This window comes from Giraffa tippelskirchi, chromosome 7 (assembly GCF_054371585.1).
Source record: "Giraffa tippelskirchi isolate mGirTip1 chromosome 7, T2T-mGirTip1v1.2.pri, whole genome shotgun sequence".
NCBI classification, from domain to species: Eukaryota; Metazoa; Chordata; class Mammalia; order Artiodactyla; family Giraffidae; genus Giraffa; species Giraffa tippelskirchi.
Window position 1 is genome coordinate 47,284,180 of NC_137281.1, and position 13,838 is coordinate 47,298,017.

The following is a 13,838-nucleotide window of genomic DNA, read 5'->3' on the forward strand; positions in this document are numbered from 1 at the left end:
ATGGGATGTTTTCCTAAAATAAAAACACAGTCACTGATTTCCACTCACAGCCATTATCATCTTCTTAGTTATTCTACTCAGTTGTCAGTGACACCGGAGGTAACCCACCAGGCCCTGACAACCCACTCACAGGTCAGCATCACAAGTGTCCAGGTACTGAGGTGACATGTACGGGCTCCTACGTGACGGCCTCAGCGACTCATGTGTCAAAACAGGAGATGGTATTTTCCCAAGTGTGTTCCCAGAAGGCTGGTGTCACCCAGGTCCACACACAGAGACATCCATCCCCTCATCCCAGTGGCGTGTGAGCCCTTTCAGGGGCTGAGTGGTGAGCCAGAAATAACAGGTTAAAACGGGTTCACACCAATGTCTGGTAGAGTCATTGACTAAACAGACCTCTGCTTCCTATAGGACCTCAAGGTGGAGGAAACGCTGGTCTGAGACAACCACTTCAAGCTGGAGCAAAGGCACCCCAGGGGGCACCTGGCTCCTTAGGTGTGCAGGGCCCTCAGTGACTCAACTCCCCGAGGCCCTCCTTCCAGAAGGTACAACATCCTAAAGATGACCCCTGGAACAGCACCTCTGGTCAACATGGTTGTTCCCTTTCACAAAGCCTCCCCTCAACCACACCAAGGAGCCCTGTCCACCCAGACGTGAGATAGTAAGCGCTCTGCAGGGGTCACTCCTCACCACCTGCCTTCCACGAAGCACATGTGAAATCACGACTGCCGGTTTCAGCGCCCAGAAAATTGAACATAACCTGTGGTGACGGACTGCTGAGACTGCCGGCACACATGGGAGGTGATGAAGAACCCTTCACCTCCCACATACTGATCTATACAAACAAAGCTTCTCAGAACTTAGAACTGTAAAATCTGAAGACAGAAACAGAAGTGGTGCTGAGCCCTGCTTCATTTTAAGTGACAGATTACTCACACTAGCCAGAGATTCAGGAATTAACTAACACTAAAGTCCCATCCATTTCGGGGGGGGGGGGGGGGCGGGAATCTTCACAATACTGCATTGTTAACAATTAGTTGTAAACTAGTAGTAATTTGCATGGTTTTCCTCAACTGCGTACTAGTAACTATGAAGAGTTCTCAATCCAGAAGAGCTTTTTTTCTTTTAAAAAAAAACCCTTCAGGAGGCCCTATGGTTACAAGAAATACATTTTTCAGCTTCAAGTTCTATCCGTATTTCTGTTACTAAGGAGTGCAACAACCTGGTTCACAGGATAAAATTTTGTGAAGGAAATGAAATGGGAATGAAAGTCCAAAAAAGCAAAAGGGACGATGTAAAATTTGACTGTCTAAAGCTTATTCATGGGATTTTTTTTTAAGGATGACTGTATTTGGATTATAATGGAATCATTTAAGAAAGCAATGAATCAGTCTGTTTTTAAATATCAATATTAACATGCCAGAAAATATACCCTTTCTGTTAATGGAGTTATGTCAGCCTCAAACTGTACAAAATAATACTTTGGTTTTCAGAAACTATGCAACATCCACATGACACTAAGAAGGAGGCAGTAGTTATCCTGAGGAGCGAGTGTCACAGCACGTGAGCGTCCTGCCAAGGCGGAGTCACAGCCCCAGGGACCCAGTCAGACACAACTCAGGGGGCTACTGGGAAGGGGGGCTGCAGAGGTGATTAAAAGGCCAAGCATGTTGGCATTAGATTAATCAAGGAGCAGATCATCCTGGGTGGGCCTGCCCTGATCAGGTGAGACATCTAAAAGGAAGTTTAGACTTTCCCCGATCTTGGAGACACCAAACAGCTCCTGCCCATGGAGTCCCTGCTGGAGATGAACCCCCTCCCCATCCTCCTGCCCACATACTGACAGACTGCACATGTGCCTGGCCACCCCCATGGCTGTGTCAGCCAATGCCATTTACGGCATAAGCCTGGGCCCAAGTGTGTGCCTGGGGCACGCACACTTGTTTAACCTTTCACCCAGACAGGGGCTCTCGGGGTGTCTGCAGGCTTTGGTCATTACACGTAAAGTTGCCATGGACATTTGTGTGGAGGTTCTGTGTGAACACAAGTTTCCACTTCTCTGGGCTGAGTGCCCAAAGATGTGCTTGCTGGGCCACCTGGTGAGGACAGGTTAGCTTGGTGGAACAACCCCCCACACCCAGCCCTGCAGCAGGGTGGCGGCCCTGTCCACACGCCCACAGCAGTGGTGGGAGGCCCGGTGGCGCCGCACTCGCTGGCATCAGGAAGGTCCCTGGGGTGCTCTGCGGTCTCCTCGCCACGTTTCCCTGCTGGCTGACGCTGCTCCACGTGCTCACTCACCATCCACACCTCCTCTCTGGTGAGATGCCAGTTTCTACTTTTTGCCCCACTGTCAAACTGGATGGGCTGGCTTTTCACTGTTGAGTTTCAAGAGGTCTTTACTCTGGACATTCATCTTTTATCAGATGTGTGGTTTACAAATAGCTTCTCCTAATCAGTAGCCTGTCTTTTCAGCTCCCAACAGGTCCTACATGGAACATAAACTTTTAATCTTGATCAAATCTATCTTCTTTTTTTCATGGATGGTTCTTTTGGTATGAAGTCTCAAAAGTTCTCCACCTAGCCCCAGGTCTCAAAGGTTTTCTCCTGTGTCTTTATCCCAAAGTTCTGGAGCTTTACATTTTACCTTGAAAGCTGTAATCCACTCTGAATTAATTTTTGTTCAAAGTGAGGTTTCCACCAAGGTTCATTTCTTTCATCTTTCCTGTGGAGGCCGACTGCTTCAATACCATTTATTCAAAAAGCTGTCCTTCCTCCATCAAACTACTTGTGCAGCTTTGTCAAAATCCAGCTGGCATATTTGTGTTGGTCTAACTCTGGGCTCTCAAGTCAGTTTCATTGATCAATTTATCTATCCCTGGGTTATTCTGGTTTTAAATCTTGACATGCTCAATTCATTCCCTCGCAGTCTTAAACCACTACTACATCTTTACCTAGAACTGTATGTCTGCTTTTAAAGTTCCTGTTAAATGAAAACTTAACCAAAAGGGAAATGACTAGACCCAGAGACCACCCTGACTGTTTTAATTCTAAGATTAGGCTAATTTGCAAGCTGGACATTCTCGCCCAGTTTTAAGATTACACTAGTTACTAGCTGAGTACTCTTTCCTAAGTATACTCTCATTCAGAAGTAAAGGTCATCACACAGCATGTGACCAGTGACCACGTGCCAAGGGCCGCCACCCTGCCGGAGAGTGACTATGAGCGCAGAACCCCCACTGCCCTTCAGGGCAGTCACACGAGGGCCGCTCCCCATGGGCAGGAGTGGCCCAGAACCCCGCCTGAAAGGAGGCCTCACCCTCACCCTCAACGGGCAGTGGGCACTGCAGTACCTTCCCTGCACAGAGAGGCCGACATTCAGTCCAAGGTCACACGATTACTCAGTGGTAAAGCCAGGTTCGAGTCCAAGTCCTTGAGCAGCAGAGCCAACCTTCTTCACCAAAGTCTGTGGAGCCGGATCTGTACCCCACAACTCCCTGAACCTCAGATTCTTCTTTTTTGACAACTTCTCTGGGTGACTCTGATGGGTGCACAGGTTTCAAACAAAATGAGCACAACAGCTCTGGTCCTGCTGCAGCCGCCCGGGCCTCCCCCACAGCCTCTGTGCTGTGCGTCTGCTCTGTTCGGTGACGTATCCCAGCCGCCCAGCGGGATGCCCAGGACACCGGCAGTCCTGTGTGGTCGACAGGCAGCCTCAGATCCCAGCAGTGTTCCCGGGCTCATGCGGTTGGTCTGCACAGTGAAAAGAACAGAGGAGGCATCCAGAGACACAAGGCCTGCAGCACAGGCCAGGATGCCGTCCTCACTCAGGGCAACCTGCATCCTGAGCTGGTGCCTCAGCAAGCGCGAGGCTGGCTGATGCTGGACACTCGCCGAATGACAAGCATTAATACTGGTGATTTCTCACCTCCTGGGTTACCCCTCAGAGCAACCCTCCCTTATGATTTTTATTCCCCTTTCACTGTTGAGGAAATTGATGTTTAGAAAGGGGAGAACCTGCCTGAGGTTTCACCACTTACAGGCAATGGAGCCTGGATTCAAAACCGAACATCTCTCATGTCCTTTGCCACTTGCTGGTGAAGAAGAGAAATAATCCTATTTCAATGACTGCTACCACTCACCTTTCAGTACTGGGGATTTTAATCGCTTTGTTCTGATGGATTTGAAACCAAATGTCTTCAACTTTCAGAGGTGTACTGGCAAGCATTTTCCAATTACACTTACAAAGTGGGCCCCCAACTTTCCCTCGGTGTCAAGAAACTGCTTTGTGAGCAGGTCAGAAGGTCCTGAGCTGCTGTCCTAAAACAACTCATCAGTCCCACAGTGTTTGAATGGACACTGTGGCCGCCATCAGTGGACAAGCAGCCAGGGGCATGGCATGGGGAGCAGGGGTTAAACCCACCACTGTTCCTTAGGCTTCATCACAGAATGGGGTCCCTGGGAAGATCAGGTCTATGTGAGCAACACAGTCACCCCTTATTTCCAGTTTCCAGGGAGCAAGGAGAAAGTAGGCAGGCCCTGACCATGTGTTCTCCAAGCAAACACCCGGGAGAGGAGTCCAGCCGCTATCCACAGCGACACGCCGTGGATACCAGACGCTCTAGGGTGGGGCTGAGTCCCAGGACAGGAGACTGTCCTCGAGTGTTCACAACTGCGCCTCCACCCAGGCCAAGGGCACTGCCGTCTAGGCAGAAGCTTCTAACCTCCCACAGACAAGCTAGGTAACTTCAGTGCCCAAAGGCCGAGTCCTTCAACGAGTTCTCACCAGACAGGCCGGGGGGACCAGGCTGCGGAGTCTGCCTCAAACCCCACCCCCTACCTTCAGGACCAAAACCGCACTCAGCACCAAGGTTCACCGGGACCTGCCACCCTCGGCCTGGGATGAAAGCAACGCTCATACGTTCAGGTGTGGGAGTCGTCCTGGCTTATTCCTGAGTCACCGTGACTAACAAAACAGCCTGTTTGTGGCCCACCACCTGCTTTAATTCTTTATAAAAGGGCACCCTCACTGCCAGGAGAGCACACCTGTGCTGAAGACGAGAGGTCCCCCTCCCCAGACGCGAGTGCTGGGTCTCCTTCCACGATAAGCCTCCGCTTCCTACTCCCCCAAATGCCAGAGAGTGTGTGCGTGCTGGTCTGCTGCTCTGAAATCTTGAAGGAGCGAACCCCTGACTTGTCTGATGCTCTCTGCTCTGATAAGATTTAAAACTGCGCTTTTCTTCTCCAGAGCAGTTCCTCAGAGTAATCTGAAAGACTGTCTTCTGGGCTACAGTCCTCAGTTTGGCTCAGATAAGATTTCCTCTCTTCCTGTTATAGATTGTTGATTGATTATCGTGGTCAGCACCCGGGTGAGGTGGTCAAGTCAGGCATTATTTCTGCTCACTCGGTGATGCCCAACTTTGTCATCTGTGATGGGGGGAGTTACGGCAGAATATTGAAAAATATTTGGAATGATGTTTGCCTCCCTCCCATCTACATTATACTCTGCTGGCACTGATCCTTTTGCATTTCAAAATAATCACTGACCCAGTTCAATCCCTGATCGGGAACTAAGATCCTGCAACCCACGCAGTATGGCAAAAAAAAACCAAACAAAACACTTCTATTTCTAGTTTTGAGTATGCAAAGAAACCTCTGATTTATTACAATTATTTAAAAATACTAGGAACACTTTAAAGCTTTATAAGAAATGCTTAAGCTTTTAAAAACAAAAACCTGGTATATGTCCATTACATCTCAATAAACATAAATAAACCATTTATACATTAAAAAATAAAGAATAAAAGTTGGTTGCTTTTAAAGGAAACACAAGCATTTTTCTAGTTAATCAGTATGTTCAGTTCAAGAAAACAAACCAGCACAAACCAGCTGGCTTTGAGTCGCTCTCGAGAAGTCTGGCTCCACAGGACCTCGCTGGGTACCAGGGACTGCTCCCTGGGTCCCGCACTGCACAGGGGCACTCATGCTGGCCCCTCAGTGGGCACCACCAGGACAGCACCCTAAGTGGGCCTGCACCCCAGGCTCAGCTCGGTCCTAACTACTGCACATCCTTCAAGTGGCTGTATCTGGCCTCAAGTCAAAGTCACTCAGTTGTGCTCGACTCTCTGCAACCCCATGGACTATCGCCCGCCAGGGTCCTCTGTCCATGGAATTCTCCAGGCAAGAATATTGGAGTGGGTAGCCATTCCCTTCTCCAGGGAATCTTCCTGACCCAGGGATCAAATATGGGTCTTCTGTATTGCTGGCAGATTCTTTAACACCCGAGCCATAAGGGAAGCCCAAAGTTTGGCTTCAAACAAGTGCAGAAAGGGTGTTTTACACTAGTCCACATAAACATCCTTGAACACACACTCGATCCCTCCAGGCCTCACAGCACAACGGAGGCCAATCTTGAAATGCTCACGACAGTGTGTGAAGGACGGACAAGTTGTCATGTACTGAGTCATGCAGCTCAGCACAGGAAGCCTCATGAGTCCGCCACTTCCAATGCCAGCGCAGCATGGCTTTAGTGTTAAAGCCTCACACTGCTATGCCTAGAATCACGATGAGTAAAATCCCAATGTATGGTACACTCGCAAGAGAGGAAAAAAAGCACCCACCTAAGAATTCAAGTCCACTTTCCTTCTCCCAAGCAGAACAACACTGCTGAATGACACACCATCCAGGTAACCTCACAGGCAGGTTTCTTACAATTAACTTGAGCATCAAAGAAAAAGGTTTTCTTTGTCTTCTTTTTTCTCCAATTTATTTAAAGAATCTCATTCAGGTATAGAATCTGGAAAATCTGAATCTAAAAATGCCAACTGAGTTGGCAGCAGTCCACTGGCTTCTATGCTCCAGGAACCCAAGAGAATAACAAAATACTTCTCAGAGCTGAACCAAAGTCTAGTCTGGGCCCATTTTCATTAGAAGTAATCCACAGGCGAGTGGGCTTGGGGCTGCTCTGGGCCCTATGTGCCTCTTGAGGAGGACAGGCCAGTGCAACTGCAGTGGACGACTCCTCACCCACCACCCAGAGTCCTGCTCCCAACTCCTCAGGGTTGTCCTCACTTGTCCTGGAAGATGGTGAACTGCCCAATCACACTCTCAACCATGCCAAGGGGCCCAAGGAAACTTCAGTTATTTTTTAAAACACACAATCCGGATATAAAATAATCCAGGATTTACATACTTCTAACTTTTATTTTAAATATCTGAGGCCCAAAGTACTTGGAGAAGTACTTCATTACTCAGAACATTAAACAATTTGTAATTGTTTTTGGAGACTTCCTTCTCCACGCTCCACTACCCACACTTAAGACGTACGTTTCTTATTTACTCATGTGTTTATAAATTAGTCACTTTCTAATTTAAATATATTCTTTTTCATTGATGTACTAGGATTAAACTCTTGTCCTTTACTTCTCCCCAAATTTTCTTGTTGACAGCTTTCAACTACTGGCAGTTTTTTTTTTTCTTTCCTTTTTAGAACTTACATGGAGGGCAGTGCCAGATTTAATATCTTCTTTAAAAAATCATTCATATGCAACCTATTTTAAACTATACCTAAGAAAACAGAGAAATGACCTTTCCTTCTGTCAATCTCACATTAATAGGTATAAGTAATAGTTTTATTAATGATATTAATAAACCTGCTGCCAATAAGTATATTTAGTAATATGACAATATGATTCTTTAAAACTAGAAAAGCTCAGTTGTGAGAACTAGATTATACATCTGAGTCCACATGAGGAAACTTTACTCTCGTGTTATCTGCACACAGAGAACAGCTCACAGGCCTCTGCACGATCAAAGCTCCTCCCCGCAGAGCAAAACACGGGAGGTTCTGGCCAGGAAGGCTGCTAGCGGATCTCCTGGAATGCTGGGGAGAGAAGGGGCTCCCTACAGCTTGGAAATGCCTCTCCCAAGTTAGGCGGGCGTGACCACGGCGGTCCTTCACTGGCCTGTGGGAGGGGCCAGGGCGGGCAGTCCTCCTTTCCAGGATGGGCAGAGTGGACACTGAGCACAACTCAGCACAATTGTACGACACGCCCCGCCACCCCCGTGTCACCCATGGCAAGTTGGGGGGGGGGCTGTCCTCCTCCCAGGACCTGACACCAGGGAAGCCCAAACCAGCAGCCTTGGGGTCCATGCACAGCCGCAGTGGCACCTGCAATCCCGCGGACTTGTCCCCATCCCCCGCCCCACAGGACCGCAAAGACCAGACGAGGAGCCTGAACATCATGTCCTGCCTCCGGGGACAACCTTTCCCCACACGGTGACAAAGCGACAAGCCACCAGGCTGTCCTCACTCAGAGCAGGAAGCCTGCCTTCACTCTTGTCTCAGCTCTCAGAGCGGCCGTCCTTGAGGGGGGCCCAGGACACGCCTGACAGACTCCCCAGGTCTAGGGGCAGAGACTGAGAGGCTGACAGCCTGTGAGGCATGAGAAGCCTCCCTAACACCACCTCTCTCCCCACACCCACTGCAAACATCCCAGACATTCAGAGTGAGAATCCAGCTTCTAACTCGCTGAGCCCAGACTCTTACCGCATGCTACACTCACGCACAAAATATTTCTGGATAATTTTAACATTAGGTGAATTTTCCAGAAATTTTACTATTGTTTGAGTCTAGAAAGAATTGTATGTTGCTTTACTTGTCACTTCAACAGGAACCACTCCTTCTGTAATATTCCACCATCAACTGGCATCCCAGTCCAGGGTGACAGCCTCCCAGTCGTCAGCTCTGACGTGGGCCTATCCATGGCCTCCTGACGTAGCCCCCAGCCTTTTACGTATTATTACATGTGTTACATTATTATACGCTATAAGCTACCGTCCTTTAGTTTTTTAAATTATGAGTTATATTTTCTAGACATTATATCTTAGGGCAAGGGGTCATTACAAAAAATTTTTCTTTAAAAATGGCACTGGTCCTGGCAAGTCTGAGTCTCACTTCAGAAAAAACACGCTCTACCAAGTGTCCACGGGCAGAAAAGACACGGCTGACCAACAGGACATGGTATAAACACTGTGTGAAACACCACAGATCACCTGGCCTTCCTCTGGGGACGGAGACCCCTGGGGCCCCCTCAACCCTGGCTGGAGAGCAGTTGTCGGGGCCATGCAGAGTCCCCAACACACCGTGACACTTCTGAGAGTTACAAGGGCCCACATTGCAGGTGTCGTCCACAGCCATCCCAGGCAAACCAACAGGCAGCCACTGGACGCTGGCCCGTCCATGAACGCCCTCCCCAATCCCACGTGCCCCGAAAAGCACTGCCCCTTTCCCAGGGGGCAGACGAGTGACCCGCAGACAAGGCAGTAGCCTGGCCAGGGCCCCCACTCCTGACCACCCCCTGCCCGCCTCCTCCGCACTAGCGGGAGGCAGCAGCTGGCCCAGAGACCCCAGGTAAAGGCCCAGCTCTCATCAAGCGCAGACAGGTGTCACCACCACCACGAGACTTCTCTGCAGCCCATCGTGGGAAGGACAGAAATGCCAGCAGGACTGACGGATGCAGCCATCCCGGCCTGGGCTTCCACTCGTCTCCGCGGAACCTGATGGTGCCCGGGACCAAGCACAGGCACACCAGTCAAAGGCAGGGACACCCCCACATCGGCCCACACGCTCCAGAAACTTTGATTCAAACAGTACCTGAACTACTGCACATCCCACTACAGTTAGGCTCTAAACAGAGAAGAAAACTAAGAGGCATAATAAAAACTACAGGCTTGAGTGGAAAGTCTGATACTCACAAGTGAAATTTATAAAAAGCTACCTCTGAAGAAAAAAACTCTCTCAAGACTAGCCAGATGGAACAGAAAAAAGAGAAGAAACAAATGTACAGCTTCAAAGCTCTGGCGGGCCAGTTCCAAAGCAGAGATGCACCAGTTTATGTCACAAAGAAGCTGTGAGGACGACCCAGCTGCCTGGAAAAGGCCCGTGTCTCGCCCGGTTCTGACCCGTGTCCCACCCTGAGTGCCGAGGGCACTGCCTGGGGAGGGGGCTCTCACCATCGCACTTTGTTGCAGGTCTGGGTGGCACCGAGGGGCGAGCCAGCCACCATGGGCACCTGGATGGGGCTGTGCTGCTTGTTGGTGACCAGGTCCAGCTTCTCTTCCAGGGATTTACACGTGGCCTCCAGAGCCTGCAGCTTGGCTTCAATGCTATCCAACCGCAAGCAGATTGTCTGGTTAATGGAATACAGGAATGACTGCAAGAGAAAAACAGAAGAGCTTCAGGAAGGGCCTCTGGAAGCCCAAGCAGACAGTTCCAAGAACACCAAGCAGCTCTCTCCCACACTTGGCTGCATCTGTCCCCACAGGACGATCCCAGCACTCCAGCTCTGGTTGTGAGCAGCAGAGTCTCAGGAAACAAGCTGGACTCTGTCCACTCACAAGACGACTGGCTCTGCTCTGAGCAGCTGCGACTCTCAGCTACAGTGAAGTCCACAGAACACAGAACCTAAGTGGGCTTTATGACGTGAGTCTATTAATCAGTTAACCTACGCATAAACCTAGTCAAATGCTTCTATGAAAACAGATTACACCCAACATCAAAAGAGCCCAGAAACCTGCCTGCTCCCAGGACACCCACCGCCCCAAGGTGAGGCGAGGAGCCGTGGCTCCCTTGTGTGGGAGCAGCACATCTGCCACCTAGCGGCCACTGGAAGAGCTGCCGCACCTTCCACCGCCAAGTCCCGCCTGGGACCAAGGGCGGCTCAAACACCGGTTGGAAGCTGCCCCCTCCCCCCTCTCCCAGCGGCCACTCCTGCCGTGGGTCAACAGGGACACGGAGGGAGGTGGGCTGCTCTCCTGCCGGCTGCCACATGGCAGCCCGCCTGTGATGGCTCAGCTCAGCAGAGAGGCAGCGTCCGAGGCTCCTCTGACGTAAGCATCGTGACAACCACTCACCGGTAGCTGAAGTCCCGAGGTCAAATCACTAATGACCCCACTATTTTTTCTAATATGAAGACATCAACCATGCGGCTCCCAAATTCTCTAAACAGTAAAACTTCATCGTCTTAATTTTGAATTAGAAATGATTCTGCCTGGAGTTTGGATGAACATCAGTTATTATATATATACCAGTAACACAACTTCATAAATCAATAAAACAAAGAAAGGCAGAGAATAGCACTTTTAAATAAGTCTCCTAGATACACGTGATATTAACCAAAAACCATCCAAATCTATCCCTTTTGCAGAGCTCTGGCAATCTGGCGAGCACACTTTTCCCAGGACACATGTGGCAGGTTCCAGCTGCAGCCCGAGGCCCCACTCGCAAGCCAGGGACAAGGCAGGATCGCTTTCACTCGACCTTATCCACGTCTGACTGCTATGCTCTTCACCACACAAGCCTCTTCTGTGATAAAATTATAACTGCATTTTATTTTTAACTATCTAATGTAGGGTTACTGAAGCAGTGGTCCTCCATACATTAATCTGAAATAGAAATTTAACTGGATGTGTCTTTATCCCACAAGATTAAGTTCATGCTGGTTCTCCATGTTAACAAGATGAGCCAGATGTTTCTACACAGAAGGCCTAGGTAAACAGAGAATATAGCTGTACAGCACAGGGAACTTTACTCAATACTCCATAATGAGCTGTATGGAAAAAGAATCTAAAAGAAAGTGGAACCGATTCAAATGTATTTTTTTTAATGGCTGAGTAATATTCCATTGTGTATATGTACCACAGCTTCCTTATCCATTCGTCTGCTGATGGACATCTAGGTTGCTTCCATGTCCTGGCTATTGTAAACAGTGCTGCGATGAACATTGGGGTACACGCGTCTCTTTCAATTCTGGTTTCCTCGGTGTATATGTCCAGCAGTGGGATTGCTGGGTCATATGGCAGTTCTATTCCCAGTTTTTTAAGGAATCTCCACACTGTTCTCCATAGTGGCTGTACTAGTTTGCATTCCCACCAACAGTGTAAGAGGGTTCCCTTTTCTCCACACCCTCTCCAGCATTTATTGCTTGTAGACTTTTGGATAGCAGCCATTCTGACTGGTGTGAAATGATACCTCATTGTGGTTTTGATTTGCATTTCTCTAATAATGCGTGATGTTGAGCATCTTTTCATGTGTTTGTTAGCCATCCAGACATTTCTGGAGAAATGTCTGTTTAGTTCTTTGGCCCATTTTTTGATTGGGTCGTTTATTTTTCGGGAATTCAGCTGCAGAAGTTGCTTGTATAAAATGTATAAAATACATTTGAATCGGTTCTACTGAGATGGATGAAACTGGAGCCCATTATACAGAGTGAAGTAAGCCAGAAAGAAAAACAACAATACAGTATACTAATGCATATATATGGAATTTGAAAGATGGTAACGATAACCCTATATGCAAGACAGAATAAGAGACACAGATGCATGGAACAATTTTATGGACTCTGAGGGAGAAGGTGAGGGTGGGACGTTCTGGGAGAATAGCATTGAAACATGTATATTATCATATGTGAAACAGAACACCATTCCATGTTCGATGCATGAGACAAGGGCTCAGGGCCGGGGCAATGGGATGACCCAGAGGGATGGGATGGGGAGGGAGGTGGGTGGGGGGTCCAGGAAGGGGAACACATGTAAACCCATGGCTGATTTATGTCAATGTATGGCAAAAACTATTACAATATTGTAAAGTAATTAGCCCTCAACTAAAATAAATAAATTTATAAAATAAAAAAAAATAAAAGAAAGTGGATATATGTATGTGTGTAACAGATTCACTTTGCTGTACAGCAGAAACAAATACAATATTGTATAAATCAACTGAAAGTTCCTATGGTTTTCCTCTGCACTGCAGTCCTAACTTCTCACAGGAGCTGGTGCTCTGCAAACAGCAGACCCAACAAGTAAACCCAAGAAACAGCGATTGCCTACTGACTGAGCCAGTGGTTTCCAGGCCCCATCAAGCAAACCGCAGAATTTAAGTACCCTAAACAATAGGCACACAAGTGCTTCATCACTGGGGGAATGGTGTGCGTTCCTTGCAAGCATGCGAGGTCCATGGGTCTGTGTAGGAAGAGGCCACAATCCTGGTTAAATACTGTGAGTCTTCAAGGGGAAACATCATGGCTGTATGCGCCTTGTAGGGGATTGAACAGTGACTCAGAGAAACAATATGTCCACATCCTCAGCCCTAGGATCTGTAAATGAGGCCTTTCTTGGAAACAGGATCTTGGCAGATGTAATCAAGATAAGATGAGGTCATCCTAGGTGAGGGTGGCCCTGTCCTTGTAAGAGACAAAAAAGAGACGCAGACATGGAGGAGAGGCCACATGAAGATGGAGGCAGAGCCTGGAGGGACGCAGCCACAAGCCCACAGATGCCTGGGGGCCCCCCAGGAGCTGGAAGAGGCAGGGGGGACCCTCCCTCAGAGCCTCTGAAGGGAGCTCAGCCCTGGGGAAATCCTGATTTCAGACTTCTGGTTTCCAGAACCGTGAGAAAGTAAATTTGTATTGATTTAAGCCCCTCCTCACCTCAAACTGTGATAATGTTACGGCAGCACCACATCAGATATAAAAAACCACATATATTAATATTTTCACCTTTATAGAAGGGTCCTGGCAATTGATTTCTAGTCGCTGGCGTTTCAAAGCTGGTTCATCTTCATCTGTCACTACATGATTCTCCAATACAACTGAAAACCAGAGACAAAAAACACTTCAATACTAAAGGTTTAACAGAGCTGTTTCATGTTAAGACAGTAAACCATTCTGACACCTTAAACATAAAGGTGTCACCTAAGGTTAAATGAGAATTAGCACAACCTGTTTCATATTTTACTATTTACAGATTTAACTTAAAATTATCAGTCAAGCAGAAAATAGGAT

General features: G+C 48.2%; 1 protein-coding gene across 10 annotated transcripts in view; it reads right to left on the reverse strand.

The window, feature by feature from the left end:
* The window catches only part of BANP (BTG3 associated nuclear protein), a 69,641-nt gene that overhangs the window by 32,710 nt on the left and 23,093 nt on the right, over window positions 1-13,838 (reverse strand). For 7 of the 10 annotated variants that reach the window (XM_081511999.1, XM_081511998.1, XM_081511997.1 and 4 more), the window contains exons 3-4: window positions 13,554-13,645; window positions 10,012-10,211 (exon numbers count right to left, since the gene is read on the reverse strand). In XM_081511999.1, coding sequence (XP_081368125.1) covers window positions 10,012-10,211; window positions 13,554-13,645 — 292 coding nt within the window. The remainder of the gene's footprint in view (window positions 1-10,011; window positions 10,212-13,553; window positions 13,646-13,838) is intronic. The other 3 variants (XM_081512003.1, XM_081512002.1, XM_081512001.1) reach the window with 1 other exon arrangement.